The sequence below is a fragment of the Peromyscus leucopus genome, chromosome 1 (genome assembly GCF_004664715.2).
Source record: "Peromyscus leucopus breed LL Stock chromosome 1, UCI_PerLeu_2.1, whole genome shotgun sequence".
Taxonomy (NCBI): Eukaryota; Metazoa; Chordata; class Mammalia; order Rodentia; family Cricetidae; genus Peromyscus; species Peromyscus leucopus.
In genome coordinates, this window is record NC_051063.1 from 99,680,841 (window position 1) to 99,701,586 (window position 20,746).

The window sequence follows — 20,746 nt, forward strand, 5'->3', positions numbered from 1 at the left end:
GGAAATATTCATAATTTGTGAGGTTTAAAGCCAGACAATTGATTAAGGAAAAAAACTATAATGGACTTAAGAGTCAGAATTTTTAGATACCATATCAATTTTATATTACCAATATGATCTGATCACATTTATTCTTTGTTCATGCATTCAGCCCAAATACTTAGTACTCTATGGATTGTGCCTAAGCTGCATCACATGACCCACTTGCTAAATGAAAAAGAATTATTGCATATAAATAATGATCAAATTCCCTTACATGTAAATACAATCAACTCCACCCTTAACATATTTAAACACATTGGTGTTTTTCAAGGCACTCTGTGATATTTTCACCTAACTTTATATTTACTGCAGCTGTGTAGCGCTGACAGCCACGATGCTGGAGAATACAATGCTCATGATGCAGTCTGAACGGGCAAGCATGGGAGGAAAGAGAGGCCTCTGGACACACTAGGAATCTCACAAAAATAAAATTGAAAATATATTTTTCAGTCAACATACTTTAAATTAAAAGTACAGTTACTAAGCATCCATGTAACACCAGGCATCATATCAAGTGGTTCATATACTCAATTCAATCCTCACAATAAGCTTAGAATGTAAGTAGAAGAGGTTTTTATTTTATGGGTTAAGATTAAATTTCTAAAGTATGAACTCCCCATGGCTCACAATCAGACCATAATAGAACCTGGATTTAAATCCACATATACTTTATTCTAGAACCCATTTGCTTTCTGCTGCATATAATACAGTGCCTGAATGTGGGAACTCACCAGCAAGTTCTCTTTCTCATGTTGGTAAGAGAGCATTGAGAACTGTGACCGCTCTCAAGACTTCCACACAACAGACAACATGTGAGTCATGCTGTCCCTAATTTGCTTGGTCTTTGCACCATAGATGATAGGGTTAAGCATGGGAGGAACTAACACATAGAGATTTGCCAGAAGAATGTGTACGTGGTGGGGGATGTTCTTGCCAAAGCGGTGGGTAAGGAAAGTGAAAAATGATGGTATGAAGAAGAGGAGAATTACTCCAATGTGAGAGCCACAGGTGTTGAGAGCTTTGTGCCGGGCATCCTGGGAAGGAAGTCTAAACACAGCCTGGAGGATCAAAGTATAAGAAATACCAATGAGTGCAACATCTACCAAAACTGAAGCCATTGGCACTGAGAAGCCATACCAGATATTGACAGTGATGTCAGCACAGGCCAACCTGGCTACACCAATATGCTCACAGTATGAGTGTGGGATGATATTGGTCCTGCAGTATGACAGCCTCTTCAGCAGGAATATGATAGGGAAAATGGTCCCAATGCTCCGTCCCCAGATGGCCAGGGTCATTTTTCCAATTGCCATGGGAGTTAAGATGGCTGAGTATCTCAGAGGAGTACAAATAGCCACATAGCGGTCAAATGCCATGGCCAGCAGGATTCCTGATTCGGCCACAAAAGCAACATGAATGAAAAACATCTGAGTAATGCAGGCATCAAAGAGGATCTCCCCAGCATGGAACCAGAAGATAGCCAAGGCCTTGGGCACAGTGGTGGTTGACAGGAGAATGTCGGTGCTAGCTAGCATGGATAGAAAGACATACATGGGCTCATGGAGGGTGTGTTCACTCAGAACAACAAGGATCAGGGCTCCATTTCCCAAGACTGCAGTGATGTACATGAGACAAAAAGGGATAGAAAGCCAGATGTGATATTCCTCCAGTCCTGGGATTCCAAGTAGGATGAACACAGTCGGGTGGATGATGGTGAGGTTAGCTCCAAGCATGCTTGCTTTTGAAGTCTCACTGTGAAGACTAAACAGAAACGGAGAGGCAGGAGGAAGAGGCAGTCATAAGTTCTGGTAGAGGGTGAGCAAACATCATAGTGACTTAAAGTGAATAGTGTTACCCCTCCACTTCCCACATTAGCACTGCAAATACAAACAAGTGTTCCTGACCACACTTCAACAGTGTCTAGAACCCATATACACATCTGTGTTCTCACTTTCACATTAACTCTTTCCCAGGCTTTGATCATTCCCCTGATCATTACAACTGCATTCCATGCCAAGCAAGACTCCCCATCTCCCGTTTCCCATCCTCACCCCTTTACACTCAGCAGCTCTCGTAACAGCCTTAGTGACAGGCTCTAAACAACATTTGTGGTGGTTTGTTCTGTTTTGAAGTGTGCGTGTGTGTGTGCGCGCGCGAGCACATGTGTAAGAGTGCACACATGCGTGTGATGGCTAGAGGAAGAAGACATCAGATATCTTTATCACTCACCACTGGATGTCTCACTGAACCTGAAACTTGTGGTCTTAGCTAGGTTGGCTGGCCACCAAATTTGTAGGATCCTCCTGTTCCACCTCCCAACACTGGAATTACAGGAACTTACAACCATGTCCAGCTTTTTGTGTGGGTACTGGAGATTTGAACCCAGGTCCTCCTGCTTTCAGTCACTCATGCCCACTAGCCATTGCCCCAGTCCCTATGTTTTTAATAACCCTATCAACTTACAAATCAAAGCCAAAACTTTTCAAACATAGAAACCCCTCCACAATCCTGCATTGCTCTTTTTTTTCCAGCTTTAGACACACTGTCAAAGTTAATTTACAGTGTCACCTGCTCTCCACTCAACCTGAATTTTCCACTTTTCTTCGCTTTTGACAGACACTTCTTCACCTAAAACAAATTTCTCTACCTTGAAAGTCTTCCAGTTTCCAGCCTATATGTTACCACCCAGGAAGCCCTCCTCTACTCAAATCCTGAACTTCTTCTGACCTTTTGTTGTTACTGGTTTTTGTTTTGTTTTGTTTTGTTTTTGGGGGAGTTTTTCGAGACAGGGTTTCTCTGTGTAGCTTTGCGCCTTTCCTGGAACTCGCTTTGGAGACCAGGCTGGCCTCGAACTCACAGAGATCCGCCTGCCTCTGCCTCCCGAGTGCTGGGAGTAAAGGCATGTGCCACCACCGCCCGGCCCTGATTTTTTTTTTAAGGCAAGTGTTTTACATCTTAGGAATTTGGCATGATCTTTAATATTGAATTATTCATACTTTTCTTGTCAGAATTAAATACACTCTACATACTGCCTAACACAGTGCCTAGCATGGAAAAACAAATCAGTGGTATTTACTGTTAGTGAACAAATCAGTACAACTTAACAGAAATCCAAGCAACTAATGGAAATGCATTCGGATTTACAATTTCAATCTAATGGGGAAAAATCTATTCAATTAATGTGATTGGGGTATAGAATTATTTCCCAACTCATTTAGTGAATGTACAGAAATTCCACATAAAGTGTTATGCCTAAATAGCAAAACTATAAAAATATTTAAAATTAAAACAAGTGTTCTAAGATAAAACATTTTTTTTTATATTGGAAAGATCTGAGTAAAATAAGAGAACCAAGTTCCATAGAAAGTAGCAAATGACTGACAATTTTATAGAAATAAAGTGGAGGATTCCAAAAATAAGTGATTCTAGGAGAAATATCTATAGGAAGCTTGCAATAGAAAAACAGATTAATGTCCTGAAATAATAAAAATTGGTGAAAATACATAATATATTTTAAGCATGCAAAGAATTAAAATGGATGATTTATACTATAATAAAATCAGTCTGTACATAAGAATAGATGATCAATCACATAAAATTTAATTAAAAGAAATGAACTATATCATCTTAAAACCGTAAGGATGGGGCTGGGGAGATGGCTCAGCGGTTAAGAGCACTGACTGCTCTTCCAGAGGACCCGGGTTCAATTCCCAGCAACCACATGGTGGCTCACAACCATCTAGAATGAGATCTGGTGCCCTCTTCTGGCCTGCAGGCATACATGCAGGCAGAACACTGTATATGTAATAAATAAATAAATCTTTAAAAAAAAAAAAACGTAAGGAAAACAGCTCCCAATGCTGACATGTAACTTTCTATGGCCATTTTGGACAGTAACTTGACAATAGATTTTTAAAGTCTTAACTTTGCAAATGTTTCTGTTCAGTAACATCTGCCATCTACTTTCTGAAATTACAGCATGAGAATCTACAGACATCTACATTCTTACAATGTGGAGTTAGTTGTATGACCTCATAACCACCCTAGGGGAGTAAGTTAAGGGGCCTCTATTGCAACAAAATGTTTTGTTTCCATTTTTAAACGTATGGGAGCTGGGAAGATAACTCACTCTATCTGGTGTACTTGCCCCACAAACATGAGGATCCATTTTGAGCTGTTAAAAAGCTGTGTATGGTGGCACCATACACAGTTAAAAAGCTGTGTGTGGTGGCAGGTGCTTGTAATCCCATTGCTGGGAGGTAGAAACAGGAGGGTTGTTGAAGTTTGCTAGAGACCCGCCTCCATACTTGGCAAAGCCTCAGATCTCAGTGGGAGACGCTGTCTCACAAAACAACACGGATGACTCCTGAGGAAAAACAGCTGAAGTTGGATATGATCTCTATGGATGCACACACACGCACAAGCATACACATGTGTACCTCTACACACATGAACATACACACACATATATGCAAAGAAGTGTCAACCATGGCATATAATTAAGTAAACAAAAAGCTAATTGTAGATCCAGATGCATAATCTGATTTCTGTCTGTGAGGCATACTACATTACATTATAAGCAACAGAAAACCCAAATCTACTTTGGCTTGAGGAGACAGGATGTCTTTACTCTGTTTCTGATTAAAAAGCTTTCTAAAAGGAGATATCTCAGCCTGCAAAAGTATTTGTTATGCATTAAAAAAAAAAAAAGACAGGTGTGGTCATTCACGCCTACAATCCCAGCATTATGAGGTTGGAGACAAGGATCACTGGGGCTTGTTGGCCACCCAGCTACCTTCTAGGTTCAGTGAGAGACAGACCTTGGGAATAAGGCAGAGAGTAATAGGACAGGATGTAGAATGTCTTCTGAACTATGCACACGCACAAGGGCACGCTCACACATCCAACACACACACACACACACACACACACACACACACACACACACACACACACAAATGTTTCTGTCTCAAGTTCACATAAGGACTCATGATATCATAAGGATCTTCATTTCTTTATGGGTTGGGGTGCTGAATCTCCTAAAATAAAGTGAGGAATTTATCTTATGTACAGAAATGTCACCAATCAAGAGAAATAATATTTTAGCAAAACACTAAGTAAGACTCCACAATGAACAAAGTATCAAAGTTTGAAGTACAGTGTCTGACAATACAATTCTGCGCCATAACTGAAGCATGAAAGGAAAAGGAAAATAGAAACCCATATGCATACTTTTATGATTAATAATTACTAAATTGCTTCTATTTTATTTTTTAATTCTTTTAAATTTCTTTCATTAAAGCCAGTAAAATTATAATACATCCTAATTCTGTATCAGGGAAATGTTTTAAGCCAACCAAATTGTAATTTTTTAATATGCCTGCTTTCGATATTTCAACATTTTAAGTTGCTTTAATATTCTGGGGGAAAATAACTCTAGTCCCACTCCTGCAGAATACAGAAGTTCAAGATGTCAAAATGAGTACTTCTACTATATTCCACGCCCCAGAGGACATAAAAAAATTCTATCAAAATCAACAGTCATGCAGGGAAAAGCTAAAAACCTTAAGAACCAAACACTTAGCCCGAAGTTTACCCCAGCTGAAGAGGGTTCTTCCTTCACCTGTGATGTAGGGTCTGGATTGGCAGGGGATGATATTTGTACCTCACCTTAGGATCCCTTAGGTCAGGAGATAGCTTCTTCCCCAGTGTTCCAGAGGGTGTCTGGTTTGGCTAGACAGAAGCAAACCTCAGCAGAGCTAGTCTCCAGAGATCCCAGCTCAAAAAACCAGAGAGAATCCTTCCTACAGTTTCTGCACATACGACATCTGCTGATGACTCCAGATCACTAACATAGGAGCATACGTGAATGTGATCTGCTGTTACTCAGTGTGTAGATTATTAAGATCGCACCTATGCCCGCAAATCTTCAATCTACATAGAAAATTGTAGAAAAAGAAGAAACAGCAGATCAGAAAGAACTAAGTACATGTATGCAAGACCATGTAAGGGGCGGGGGGGGGGGGAATTTACCTTTGTATTAATATGCTGAAACAAAAATGGTGAGTAAGACATGGTCTCTACCACCTCCCAATAGTTCCACCAAATTATAAATTCATCAGTGGATGAATCCACTGATAAAACCAGAGCCATCATAATCCAATCACATCTCAAACCTGCCACCTCTAGGAGCTGGAGAGATGGCTCAGAGCACTGGCTCTCTTGCAGAAGAGCTGAGTTTGGCTCCCAGCACCCACATGGTGTCTCACAACCATTTTTAACTCCAGTTTCTGTAGATCTGATGATCTCTTCTGGTTTCTGTTGGCACCAGGGAGGCACACATGTGGTGTATATACATGCATGAAGGCAAAATACTCATATATACAAAGTTAAATAAATGAGTCCTTTTAAATTACCAAAAAAAAAAAAAAAAAAAAAAACAGGAATTCATTTAATTTAACTCAATTTAAAGTTGCCTCATCCAGCCTTGATATGGGGTTTGTGTCCAGGCTTATTGTATCTTTTTTTTTTTAATTTTAAAAATGTAAAAAGCAGCAGAGAAATTAAATGGGAGTTGCTGTTTGGGGGCTGTGGAAATCGAGGCACAAATTGTTTCACCTGCTGCCTGCTAGGCTAGAGAAGGCTGACATGGCTTTCAGATGAATGTTTCTGTTTTCAAGTTGAGAGGCAGACATTAGTGGAGTCCACACTTCTTCCTTTTCTCTTGTTCTCCCCCAGATCAAATTCAGAACCAGGAGGCTCACGCTGAGGCCTCTGTAGGAAACCATCCACAGTAGTTGCTGTAGGTATTTTTCAAGTCCGTTGTATATCACCTGAGTTTTCCACACTGATGCAAATGTGTCTTTCATGACTGAATCTTCCCGTTCCATCCCATCCATCTTGATAGTATGAGCATACCTGAAATTCTGAAATACGGAAGTGAGAAGGCCAGCCTTTTACAACAAAATGCACCCAGTGAAGCATTAGCTACTTTGGTTATCGCTCTGGAGGTGTCCCCCAGCAGAGAAACTTGACAGGGAAAGACAACGCGCTGACTCATAATTCCAGAAGGATTTCAGTTCATCACCGAGGGAGGGCAAGGTGGTGGGCACATGTGATAAAGAGCCTCACACTGGGCCTGCCAAATTCTCCTACACCTACTTCTTATTGTCCAGTCATAGAAGGCCAGACTCCACTCACAAACCAAGACGATAAACACAATTTAGCAGTCCCATTTTGTTTTACTTTCAAGTGAAGTTTGTATGCAAAGAGAAAAGCACCAAGCATGGCCACAAGTCATGTTCATTTGCTCTTTATAGACTTTCTGTTTCTCTTCCAAGATCTGCATATTGGGTATATAAACTAGTTTCAGAGGTTTAGTCCATTGTCAGAATGGTAGGAAGTATGGCAGACATGGTGCTGGAGAAGTAGCTGAAAGTTCCACATCTGGGTCAGTAGGTAGCAGGAAGAGAGAGAGCTTATTGCATCTTATTATGCCATGTTCAGTTGATATCCATGGGAAGCCTGCTCTTTTCTGAAGTGAAACAGAGGAGGGGTGGATCTGGGGGAGAGGAGAGTAGGGGGTACTGAGAAGTGGAGTGGAGGGAGGGGATGCTGCTGGTGGAATGTATTGTATGAAAGAAGAATAAATAAAAAGTTCCACCTAAATACGCCACACGGGGGACAAAGTCTTTATCACATGAGCCTTTTGTGGGGACCACTTGATATCCACATCATGATAGTCATTATTATCATCATTGATACTATTTATTATGCTATATAGTAATATATTATTGTACAGTAATGTTTTAAAGTAAAGATGAAAGATTAAGTCAGGACAACATATTATTAAACTAATGCTTAGATTATGATTGACTCAAATTTTCATACTTTGACTAATGGAATACTAGATTATATTATAAATGTAAATTGCTGTGTAATCAATAATAATTTTGTGGACATGTAAACAGATATCTATGGTCACAGAAATAGATGAAAAGCTGTGAATGCTATCTTCTGTTAAATAATCATGTGCACTACTCAAAAAATGTCAGTATCTTTCAGTCTTATTTGACCAAGGAATATCAAATTATAAAACATGCATAAGTATTTCATGCCTACATCTACAGACTATTCTATGGAAAACATTCTGTAATTAATGAAGGATCCTCTGACGATCTTCCAGAAAGTAGCAACTTGATGTGTTCAGCCCTTTACAATGCTTAACATAGAGTCACTTATAATTAGGTTAAAGTATAAAATATTTAAAACATTAATTCAGTTAAGAAATAAAACCAGGTGTGGTGGTACACACCTTTAATCCAGCACTTGGTAGGCAGAGGCAGGCAGATCTCTGAGTTCAAGTTCCAGGACAGCCAAGGCTACAAAGAGAAACCCTGTCTTTAAAAAAAGAAGAAGAAAAAGAAGAAAGGAAGGAAGGAAGGGAAAAAACCTGAGGTAAAATAACATAAAATTGTTAGTAATTTGCAGATGCAGTATTAAAGATAAGACTGTAATTAAACAAATAACTCAGTACTAGCAGATTTTCTGCAGTTTGAGCTAAGGATTCTATAAGTGGTGTGTGTGTGTGTGTGTGTGTGTGTGTGTGTGTGTGTGTGTGTGTGTGTTTATGGATTATTTCATTTAACCTTCTCAACAACTCTACAAAAGTGCCCCATAGTTGCAACAAGGCACTCATTTTATAGGTGAAAAAGTGAGAATTAAAAAATGTTAAATGAATTTCTGCATAGACAGAAAATAATGAGGATAAGATTCAAATGAAATTTTATGACTTCAAGTACCATCTATATGACTATGCAGACATTTCATCTGGTAGTGATAATAACTCATTCAGGATCCAGCCTGAGAGGAAGAAGTCGAGAAAACTCAAGGGTTCCCCACTTGGTGAAGTTGATAAGATTGCCCTAATTGACTCCCCAAGAAAAGGAACACAGAAAACAATCTGGCTTGAAAGGAGGTTCTATATTCCAGAGGTGACAGCCAGTGAATGGGAGGATGTCTAAACACATATGGGGGGAGAGATGGAGAGAGGGAGGGAAGGGTGGAAGGAGGGAAAGAGTAGAAACACGAATTTAAGGGTCCCAGTGTAGGTGGTAGCTGAAGAAATAAATGGACATGACCTTTCTTAAGTAAGTATGAAGAAGCAAGGGTCAAGAACTTGAGTCCTTAAGAGAATACTCCAATCTCATGAATACTGTTACATGTGGCCAACAGCAAGGTCGTCAGAAGCTAGCTAGAAGAGTCAAGAATGTCCTGTGTCTCCCTGCCTTGTCTGTTCCTAGTGTCTGAGTTAGAGCCAATGTGTGAGAAGTAGAGCTGCATGCAGCAGCTGACTTGCCTCTGGGAGGATAAACTATCACTGGTTTTGTGAACTGATGTCACTGGTCATTTCAATGTATCCTAGAGATTCATGTTCTAAGTTCATGGAGGCCGTCATCTTTTCACTTGTTTCACAAACATTTATTAAGTGCCAGACACTTTTCACATATAAAGGTACAAATATGAAAGATACACACTCTTCTGGTTTCAAGGCATTTACAGTAAATTCTGGTTACAAAGAAATGAGCAGCTTATTACAACTCATTCTGCACATGTAGAGATTTGTATACGATGAACCAGGCACACAAAAGTAGGAGCCTTGGCTTGCCTAGAGAAAATGAGAAAGACTTAGCAGAGAAAGTAGCTGTCATCCTTCCCCCAACCCCTAACCCCCACTCCCTAGCCCCTCCTCCATCCCCCTCCTCCCGCCTGCCTCTGACTCATGAGTGCTGGGATTAAAGGTGTGTGTCACCACCACCTGTCTGAGATGGCAGTTCCTGAGTTGAAATATGAAGAATGAGACAATATTCCAGAAGGCAAAACATATATGCCCTTAAAAAAAAAAAAAACACCTGACACCGTAGGAGATAGTAGAGAATTTTTATTAGCTTTGGTTTGATGTTTGTGACAGAATTTTGCTTTATAACTCAGGTTACTCTTGAACTGACTATGTAAGCCAGGTTATTCTCAAACCCAGATCAATTCTTCCTCAGCTTCCTGAGTGATAGGATTACAGAATGAACCACCAAGCCCAGCTTACTTGATTCTATATAAAGAAACAGTATTAGGGACTTTAAAATACCAGAGCCTCTCCATATATTAAATATGTTAAAATATATTTATTTGTTTATAACCTTACTTCTTGTGATATATCCTATTACTGGAAAAGTCAAATTCTCATATCAGAGAAATGTACACTTAGTTTACCATCTCTAGTTTTGAGGATAAATGTATGAAGTGGGTAGCACACATTAAACAAGAGAAAGAGATAAGGAAGACAAATCAGAAAATGGAAAAGTGGGAAGAGGACAAGGATGAAGCAAAAGAAGGACAGTCCTCTCTATCCAGGAGACCTGTGCTCCTTGGTTAGCTTCCTTGATGAAACTGAGTATAAAGATTCACAAGGACCCATCAACCCAAAGAAGAGGAACAACACTGAGTCTTGATGTCCAAGAACCAGTGGACTACACCCTCCCGGATTTGCTTAGTCTTAACCCCGTAGACAATGGGGTTCAGCATTGGTGGCACTACCACATAAAGATTGGCCAACAAGATATGCACGTGCCGGGGAATGTTCCGCCCAAAGCGGTGGGTCAGTAAAGTAAAGAAGGATGGAACGTAAAACATGAGGATAACACAGAGGTGAGACCCACAAGTGCTCAGGGCCTTGTGCCGAGCATCCTGGGAGGGCAAACGAAACACCGCTCGCAGAATGAGTGAGTAAGACACAGCAATGAGGATCACATCCATGATGACCATGACGATGGGCACTGAGAAGCCGTACCAAATGTTAACAGTGATGTCGGCACAGGCTAAGCGGGCCACCCCAATGTGCTCACAGTAGGAATGGGGGATGATGTTGGTTTGACAGAACGGCAGCCGCTTCAGCAAGAAAATCACGGGAAAGATGATACAGACGCTTCTGATGACAATGGCTAGAGCAATCCTCCCCACCATGCGCCATGTCAGCACCGTTGTGTATCTCAGTGGGGCACAGATGGCCACAAAGCGGTCAAAGGCCATGGCTAACAGATGGCTGACTCCCCCACAAACATTGTGTGGACAAAGAAGACTTGGGTGACACAGGCATCAAAGGCAATGTTGTGGGCATGGAGCCAAAAGATGGCTAGGCCTTGGGCACAGTAGTAGTGGACAGCAGGATATCTGTGATGGCCAGCATGGAGAGGAAGAAATACATGGGTTCATGCAGGCTCCGTTCTGTGATGATGACCACTATCAGGATGCTGTTCCCAAAGACCGCAGTGACATACATGAGGCACAAGGGTACAGACAACCAGGTATGATAAGCCTCCAACCCAGGGATGCCAAGGAGCACGAAAACTGCAGGGTGGAAGATGGTGATGTTGCTGTGAATCATGGTGCCCACTATAGCTGATGAGTGGCTGGAAGTGAAGGAACAGAAAGAATTCTTGAGTGTGTGCTAAGGCACAAAGGCAGATGCGAACTTGTGAATTGCTGAGCTCCCAAGAGAAAGCTCATCTAGAAGATGGTGGCTAGGGTATAGGCATGGTTTCTGGCCCTGAGTGTTTCATTTGCACAGTTTCTGTGGCAAGGTGCTTTAGAACCAACAGAAGCTGCACCTGTCTCCATTCACCCTGCCCCCAGTGTCCTCAACCACCTCCACCTTTTAACATTTGTTCTACCATTTTTATTCATGTAAGTACAAATTGCTCTCTACACAGCTTATACTTGTTCCTTCCCCGACATTTTGTTCTGTATTTACCTAAATTTCCTTCCCTTCCCTCTTCAGTTTGCCCAAATCTTAGCCTTATAATAGCTCCTCAAGACACACCACTCTGTAATGTGTTCTTAATATATCTCCTTCCTGAAGATATATTAAGTAAACTCGATTATATGTAATCAGTTTGTTTATCTGTCTATTACCTTGAACGTTTCTCAGGACAGCTGCCCTCATGACTCCCTGTGATGGACATGGAGAGCCAGGTGGAAATTGGAAGACAACTAAGAGATGTGTTTGTCCACTGTGACCCAGATTCATAGCCTCCCCGAAGGCAGTGAACAGGGGCAGCCAATGAAACTGAAGGAGCAATATTCATCACCCTCCTCATGAGCCTGTGCTTCACAGAGTCCCATAAAACACCTTTTGATCAATTCTAAACCTGCTTATCCATGTAAAACCTGAAGCCCACACACCCTCTTCCGGTGAAACTCTCCTGACAAGAGGGAATCAGTCTATTCTGTCTCCCTGGCCTTTACCAGCTCCAACGCGGCCCTACCTTCTCCCTATTTGCTCCTTCATTCTAGAAGTAACCAAGCCTCCCTGTTACTAAAACCTGTTCTAAATCCCTCTTGTCTGACTCTCCAATGCTCATGGTACATTTGTCTCTGATACTAATTATCTGTCAGCTGTTTGGACAGCGGAAAGGGATAGTCATTAGTAATCTAAATAAGACCTTGAAGAAAACTCTATGGGGCTAGGCATGGTGACAAGCACCTAAAATTCCAGCACTCAGGAAGCTGAGGCAGGAGGAAGGATACAAATTTGAGAGTAGCCAGGGATATATAGTGAGTTCCAGACAGACCAAAGCTAGAGAATAGGTTCTTGTCTCAAATAAATAAATGCCATGAGAGAAAAGAGAAAAAATTAAAACTATAAAGGCATCACATAAAAACTAGACATTCTGAAAAACTGTTCCAGGAGTCATGCAAAGGAATAAAATTCTCAGTTCAAGAGTCCATCCTCCTGCCTCTGAAAATGTATTTGGTAAAAGCACAACCCGCTTTAAGGAACAATGGGACTACAAGTGGATACAAGGGATAAAGCAGAACCAGCCCCCAACAGGTAAAGGCCAGGCAGTCTCATCACATGATACCTCTCAGCGAGATCTCGTAAACGTTTGCTCAGAATCCACTCAGGAGAAACTGAGCTTTGTTGGAATAAGCACTGAAGGAGGGGTGTTGGTGGGACTGCTCTGCTTTTATTTTAAGGGGGGCGGTGTTGGTAGGGGGGCTCTGCCTTTATTTTAGAGCACCACAGTCAAGTTTATAGAAACGAAAGCCCCACCAGAAAACAAATTCATTTTTCTTAGAAAAAAAGCTATCAGTATTTAAATCTTTATTACTTCTAACTCTGCTACTTACTAATTTACCCCTTTTTTTTAATAACGCAGTATGTGCCAGACACAAGCTCTCAATTCATCCCTTCTCTCTGCTTGCAACTACATGATATAACCATAAGACGGAGATGCCAAGGGCCTGGGCAGCTGTTGATGAAGTCCTGTAAAGGATGCTACCGACTGGAAAGGAGAACTGTCACTGAGTGTTTTCTGGGGCCACCATCTCAGCCCTGCTGTTACTCTGCCAAACAACACTGAAGGGTTCTAGGTTCACAAAGGTCAGGGGATGAGGGTCACAAAGAGGCATACATAGTCTCACAGAAAGCACTTCGTAGGGCTCTAAAGGAATATTAGCATGATTTTACAAAAAAAGACAGAGAGCCAGAATGGTAGAGAAAGGCCAGGAGCTGTGAGAATGAAGGAGACCACATGGTGAGTGGGACTCTGACTTATGGAGCCAGGTCCTGATAAATGATCTCAACTACATCACCTTACTTCTGAATGCCTCTATTTTCTCCTCAGCAATGAAAGAACAATAATCAATTTGGAGGGGCAACTGTGAGGGTTACAGAGTTCACCCAGACAGCATACTGAGACAGTGAGGGCTGTTGCTGTTATCTCGTCCTCATTGTTTGTTTGGCCACCATCCTACTGTACTTTTTCTGAAAGCAAAAAGCCTGAGCACCATGCTAGAGTGAACACTGCTGTCCTGAGACCCTATTCTTCACCCAGGTCAGACCAAATGAATGCCTTTCCCAGGAGGAAAGAGGATGTTTTGAACAGAGAAAGCACCAAAGAGAAGAGAGTCACCTGCAAGCAGGTATCTCAGAACCTGAGCCTAGACCCCAGACCAAGATTTAGCCTGGCTCAGAACCACCCAGCAGACTTCCTTCAAGTGCTTTGAAAACCACCCATCTGTCTCAACAGAAAGAAAGAGAAAGTGTCTCTGTCATCTACAGAAGTTCCTGGGACATGGTGGAGTGTCAAGGGTAACTGCAGTACCAAGAGAGCTGGAGTAGGGGCCCCAGGGAAGATGTCCAGGCTAGGAATCAATGCTTCCTCATGGCTCCTATCCAGGCTCTGTTCTTTTTCTTCTCTGTGCCAAGTCCTACCTACCTATAGATGTTGCCATTGTCCATGCCTTCCTTCTGGAGTTACACCAAGGCCTTTTGTATCTCTACAGTCTGAATTTGGAAGGTTGTTAACATATTAGAATGTACTCAAAATTCCCATCCTATGTAATTGTTAGATGACTCTATGAACTGCTTCATGCCTAGCTGAATTACTTAGACATTTATTAATACACATATCAATTTCACCTTGCCATCTCCCTTGTAAATGCATTTCATATTTCATGTGTTTTTCACCATTCAGACTCTCTAGACTGCACACTGAAGCCATGCACCTGCACACTTTATAGCAGGATCACTGCAAGCTATGCCACAAGAAATTTGTTCCTCTTCAACTTTTCTCATTAACGTGCACTAGTAATACATATTAATGAGGTACAGTTTAACTATCATACATGCATATAATAGGGAAATCCAATTTGGAAAATGCTTACCTTTTAATGTATTGGTAGTCCTCACCCTGTTTATAGGCACTCAGAAAGCATGTCCATATTTTCATAATCTAAAACCAGCATTAGCTATGCTGCAAAGGCACCAAGAGTCCTTAACTCACTATCACAACTTTAGAGAATGGGTAAGTCATTTTAATTAACAAATTAAAATGTATGTATTGTATACAACACTATATAGACACACAAGTACATATAAAAGCATTGTGACATATCTAATAAAGAGAAATATTATGTGTATTATTTCACATCAGTTTCAGTGATAACATTTAAAATCTTTCTGAGTAATTTTAAATATATAATATGCTCTTATTAACCACAGTCACTATGGTGCAAAATAGACCCCTTGAATTTATTTCCCTTGCCTAACAAACTATATGTTCTTACTGATGTCTAAGCCCTGGACCCCACAGCCTCTACTACTAAGCATGACCCAAGTTTTTTAATGAATTAGCAGTTTAAGAAAAATGCCCACCTAAATATTTTGGGGATTGTATCCGAATTTGAGTGACATAGTGTGTCATATGTGATGATCATCTGCTGTGCTCTGGTGATGTAGCAAAACTGCAGCAAGTCCTAACTCCATAAGCAACCTTGTCTCTCCAAGTGTCTACATCTGCTCTACAAAATGCAGGACAGGAAGACAAATTGAGGTGGATTTTCCAGGTTTCAACCTGAAACCCAGATTACCAAGAAAAAAATGACCTTAACAGTTCTCACTTGGGCCAGTGGTGTGGCTCAGCAGGTAAAAGCACTGGACACACAAGGCTGAGGACCTGATTTAGATCTGCCACACTCACAGGAGAGAAGCAACTCCTGAAAGTAGTCCTCTGATCTCCACACATGCAGCATCCACAACACATATGCACCATACACATATAAATAATAATAATAACAAAAAATATTTAAAGAATTTCCTCAGTTTAGGACAGGAGTTCATGGCACTAATCAAAAAGCCTGTCACATTACTAGCATCTAAGAACTATTTGAACAAATGAGCTACGAAACTGGTAAATTAACATTTATCTAATATTTTCCTTGTTCCACCAGAAGGAGACAGTGGTCAGAATCTAGGTTATTTCTATGAGTAGTCCACTGGCACTCCTTTCCTTCTACAGTGATTTGAGCTGCCTTCAAATCTTTATCAAGAACTGACTCCTCACCATATCCTCCTGGTACCTTCTAGTCCCCTCTCTGGACTCTCATTTCTATCTCTCCCAGTATCTACCATAAGTCCAATGATGTCTCCCCACCTAAGTTCTGGCATGGTGTGATCCCTCTCTCATATATTTTGTCCATCTGACTCCTTTGTTTTCTCCCACATATGCATTTCCTCTCCTAGCTTCAGTCTTTGTCCTTTTCAGTACACACACACACACACACACACACACACACACACACACACACTCACCTGTCCCTCCTTCTGCCACCACCAATGTTCTTAAACTCACCTATCACATGGCAGTATTAGCTGAGGAACTGAGGAAGTGGCAGAGAAAAGCTACCACTCATTCTGAGAAGAGAGCAACAATAGGAAAAAGACTGCACGCTGATCATGTCGGCTTGTGTGGCTATCACTGCTCCTTGCCTGTGGGGGACCTTTATAGCTAGATACTGAGAGGTCATGGGTATCCTTCTCAAGAGGCAGGTGTCAGTACCACCCCTGGGATCACCAAGCATGCGTCCAGTGAACCTCAGGAGAAATGAAAACCTTTCTACTGGTGCCAGCAGGAACACTAACTCTAACGATAATGAGTAACCCCAGAAAAAAGAGACAACATGGAACAGTATTAGAAATCCTAGCAACAAAATAACATAGTGACATCCAATGTGTTAGGCCTTTACTACATCCCTGTCACTATTTTGAGTTTTTAGCACAAATTGTATCATTTAATTCTCAAAATAACCCAATAATAAAAGACACTATTATTATATCCATGTTTTAGATTAAAAAAAAATAGAGGCTGAGATACTAAATAGTTCATCAAGAAAAAAAAATATAAAATTCTGAAACTGAATACATAAAAGTGTTCAGACTCAGCCCTAAACTCAGTCCTTGACTAATATGAAGCAACCCTGGAGGGCCTATACCTCGAGGTAATCTCAAAGAAAAGGGGACGGAACTAAGGAAAATCTGATTAAAAATCTTGCATCATTAAAAGCAAAATGCACAAGTTCATGATCATTATCTGGGAAATGCAAATCAAAACCATAGCGAGATACCACTGTGTACCCATTAGGAGAGCTACCATTAAAAATTAAAATTAAGATTAAAAGAAAAAAAAACTTAAGTTGGCCAGGATATTAGAGACTATGCTTTGTTGATGGCAGTCTCAGATGGCACAACTGCTCTGGAATCAGCATGCCAGTTCCTCAAAAGATAAAGTTACTATATGACCCAGTACACTGGTTCCTCAAAAGATAAAATTATTATATGAATTTCTGGCAACTCCATTTCTGGGCATACACCCAAACTGAAAGCTGGATGGCACAAAAACATCTCAAGAACTGACAAATGTGTTACATTACAATTAAAAGACTCTGTGCAACAAAGGAAATCATCCCCAGAGTGAAAAGACAGCCTGGAGAGGGGGGATGGGGCAAATCTTTGCCACACAAGCATGAAGATCTCATTTTCTATCCCCAAAAAACACTACAGTAAGGTGAAAAGAAGAATCCATTAATTTGCTGATTTCAAGCAAAGTACTGGGGCTGCTCCTTCAATCTCAAACAGGGTGTTGTTCTAAGGAAAGGAAGTGCAAGCTGAGGAGAAATGAAATTACTCCAGGAACACATGATGAGACTCAAGCTGATTTTGTTTTATTAAGTCCACATAACCCTGAAACATGCTGTCATTAAGAGAATCCATTCTGGACTCACATTGACCTGAATTCAAATTCAGCTTCATTAGATGTTTGGTGGTCATAAGTAAGGTACCCATTCGTCAACTATATCATATATAACATAGAGACAATAGCGTCTAGCTCCACACTGAGATGAGACACATACAATGCTTAGCCTACACCTGACTCCTAAGGAGTATTTGGTAACTCATGATTTGAGAGTTGTTAAGTCTGTACACATCAATGAACAGCACAGTCTTTACAACCTCAGTGAGGAAAGACATAATAAACCATATATAAAAAGCATATGGCCTAGACATGCTTTTATCAGAATTTAAGTTTCCTACAAGATAAATGACACAATAAATAAAATCAGAAGGCATCAGCCTGGAAGGTTGTATTTCTAATGTAAAACAAAGGGTTGCTCTCTAGAATACTTACAACATCTACATGCTTATGCAAGAAGGAAAACAGCTGGCTAGAAAAACAGACAAAAGAACTGGGGAATTTCCAGTTGAGAAATCCCAAATAACCAATAAATGCATGTAAAATGCATATTAAAACAATGTAATATTATTAATTATAGTCATAAAATATCAGTCTGATAATATAAAGTTGTCAATGGTGTTTAAAAGATAATATTTTGCATAAAGTTGCTAAGTTAAAGAAGTCAAATTAGAACAATTTTACAATACTCTGCTAAAAAAAGAAATGCGCATATTTTATAATCCATAATTTCACATGGAAATATGCTCTAGAGAAGGATGTGAAACTTTCACATCTTCATTTATATGGAAGATGTGTACAAAGTTGTCAATACTAGTATACATAGCAAAATAGCCAGAAACAATTTTAAATATATTTTAAAATACATATTTGGTATTAATCATAGGTTATTGAACTATATAGCAATTAAAAAGGGTGATAAAAATCTGCTAACCTGTATAAACCAAATTAAAAAACATAATTTCTATAATTTCTATATATAATAGGGATTATTACTTCATATAGGTATATAAAAGCACTGATTAAGAAAAGCATTAAAAATTCATAGTAATTATTTCAACATGAGAGAACAGGACATCATATGGGATAAAAGAGACTTTAGTATCTGTAATTTTTATTTCCTGTATTAAAAATAGCTCAAAGCAAGTGGGATAAAACATGAACAACTGACAACCTTGGGCCTCCTGATTCTTGTGCCATATTCTTATTCTTTGTGCTTTCTTTTATATGCTGGCCACTTCTAAGATAAAAGTATGATTTTTTTTTTCAGTAAAATACAAAAAAAAAAAATACAAGAGACAAGAGGCCAGTAATGAGAGTGCTGCAATATTCCAGAATAAGGCATGAGACATAAAAAAGGACACACTCTGGAGGAGACGGGAAGGCCTCAGACACACAAGGTCCTGGTGAGAAGGCCTCGACGGCTGTTTGAGCGCTGTCTTAGTACATTCGAGCTGTTGTGATACAGTATTGTAGACTGTGTGGCTTAAACAACCAGCATCTCTGTCTCACAGTTCTGGGAGCTGAGAAGTCCAAAATCAAGGAGCCCGCTGAGGAGGCTCCCCGGGGGAGCTCTGTTCCTGATTTAGAGTCAGCTAGCTGCCTTCTCACTGGGTTGCACATAAGACATGAAGAGATAGGGAGGGCGGAGGGAGAGGGGATGTTTGCTCTTCCCATTCTTGTAAGAACACTCATCTCATTCAGAGGCTCTCATGGTCTCAGTTAAGCCTAATTATCTCCCAAAGCCCATCTCCAAATATCACAGTGGGAGTTGTGTAACATATGAATTGGAGATACAACTATACATTCCCCAACAAAATGTAATAAGACTATCAATCTACCGTATTGTGCTTGGCATATAATAAATTCTTAATAACATTGGCTGAACCCTGTGTCTAACATTAGTATTTTCCTGCTTATGAGTCACCCACACAGTGTGAGTTTGGAAGGAGGGGACACTACTGGTGGCAACAATAACAGCACTGTCTAGTACTCAGAGGAAATTCTGTGGCGCAGCCTTTAATCCCAGGACTCGGAGCAGAAGCCAGGCAGAGCTCCATGAGTTCAAGGCCAGCCTGGGCTACAGAGTGCGTTCTAGGACAGGCATCAAAACTACACAAAGAAACCCTGTCTTGAAAAACAAAAAGAAAAAAAGGAAAAGAAAGAAGAAAGAAAGAAAGAAAGAAAGAAAGAAAGAAAGAAAGAAAGAAAGAAAGAAAGAAAGAAAGAAAGAAAGAAAGAAAGGGAGAAAGAAAGCCTCACTCTGCAGCCCAGGCTAGGCTTAAACTAATAGAAATCCCCCTGCTTCAGCCTTCCAAGTGCTAGGATTACAGGCATAAGCCACCATGTCTGGATGGGAAGTAATTTCTTGATGACCTCAGCCAAATTCCAATAAAGGGAGTCACTTCAAGAGACTTCTTCTAAAAGCTGGATACCTTTACAAGAACTCAGATCTTCTACAAGGAAAGCTTTTGGAGAAACATCCCAGTACAGGTCCATGTCTTCAGCCAGCATTAGTATTATTAACATTAATGATAAATAATAATAATAATAATAATAATAATAATAATACCTCTTCCATGCTTTCTTGGAAAGAAACGAAATATTCTGTATGTTGAAGGGTTCCTCAGTGTCCTAGCCCAGTCTCACAGGTATAGTATTAGGAGACTGTGACATCAGCATACAGGATAGTGTTAGTCACTAGTTAAATATGGGCAAAGATGATATCAGTCCCAGAACTCTATGGTTAGAAAGGGCAATTCTGTTGCAGGGGAAGAAGAAATAAATAGGAAGAGTAGATAATACACACAAGGTTAGCAAAAACTAAGCATGTCAGGGTATGATTACACACTACTAACCTCAGATATTGAAGAAGCTGAGGCAGGGGAATCATTAGTTTGAGGCCAGTCAAGGTTATGTAGTGAGTTCCAGTACAAGTTGGGTAACTTAGTGATATCATTATCATAAGAAGAAAATTAAGGACTAGAGATATAACTTAGTGATAGATCACTTGCCTAGAGCATGTATGAGTCCTAGATTCAACCCCCAGTGAGGAAAAAAATGCACATACATACATACATATATACATACATAAATACATACTAAATGTGACCTATTCT

At 40.3% G+C, this 20,746-nt stretch overlaps 2 protein-coding genes across 2 annotated transcripts; both read right to left on the bottom strand.

Annotated features, from left to right (window-relative positions):
* Positions 1-207: 207 nt before the first annotated feature.
* Positions 208-2,826, bottom strand: LOC114683837 (olfactory receptor 52B2-like). Its single transcript, XM_028858192.2, has one exon. It carries the CDS (start codon positions 1,773-1,775, stop codon positions 828-830), a length of 948 nt encoding a protein of 315 aa, XP_028714025.1. The 5' UTR covers positions 1,776-2,826; the 3' UTR covers positions 208-827.
* Positions 2,827-10,197: 7,371 nt separating this feature from the next.
* LOC114683838 (olfactory receptor 52B2-like) lies at positions 10,198-12,249 on the bottom strand. Its single transcript, XM_028858193.2, is given in 3 exon segments — positions 10,198-11,135; positions 11,138-11,233; positions 11,236-12,249. Coding segments are annotated over 3 exon segments (963 nt in total). The 5' UTR covers positions 11,480-12,249; the 3' UTR covers positions 10,198-10,512.
* Positions 12,250-20,746: the final 8,497 nt, after the last annotated feature.

Bases quoted from the DNA above. Each gene is read 5' to 3' on its own strand.
- LOC114683837 (XM_028858192.2), bottom strand. From the start codon at position 1,775: ATGCTTGGAGCTAACCTCACCATCATCCACCCGACTGTGTTCATCCTA.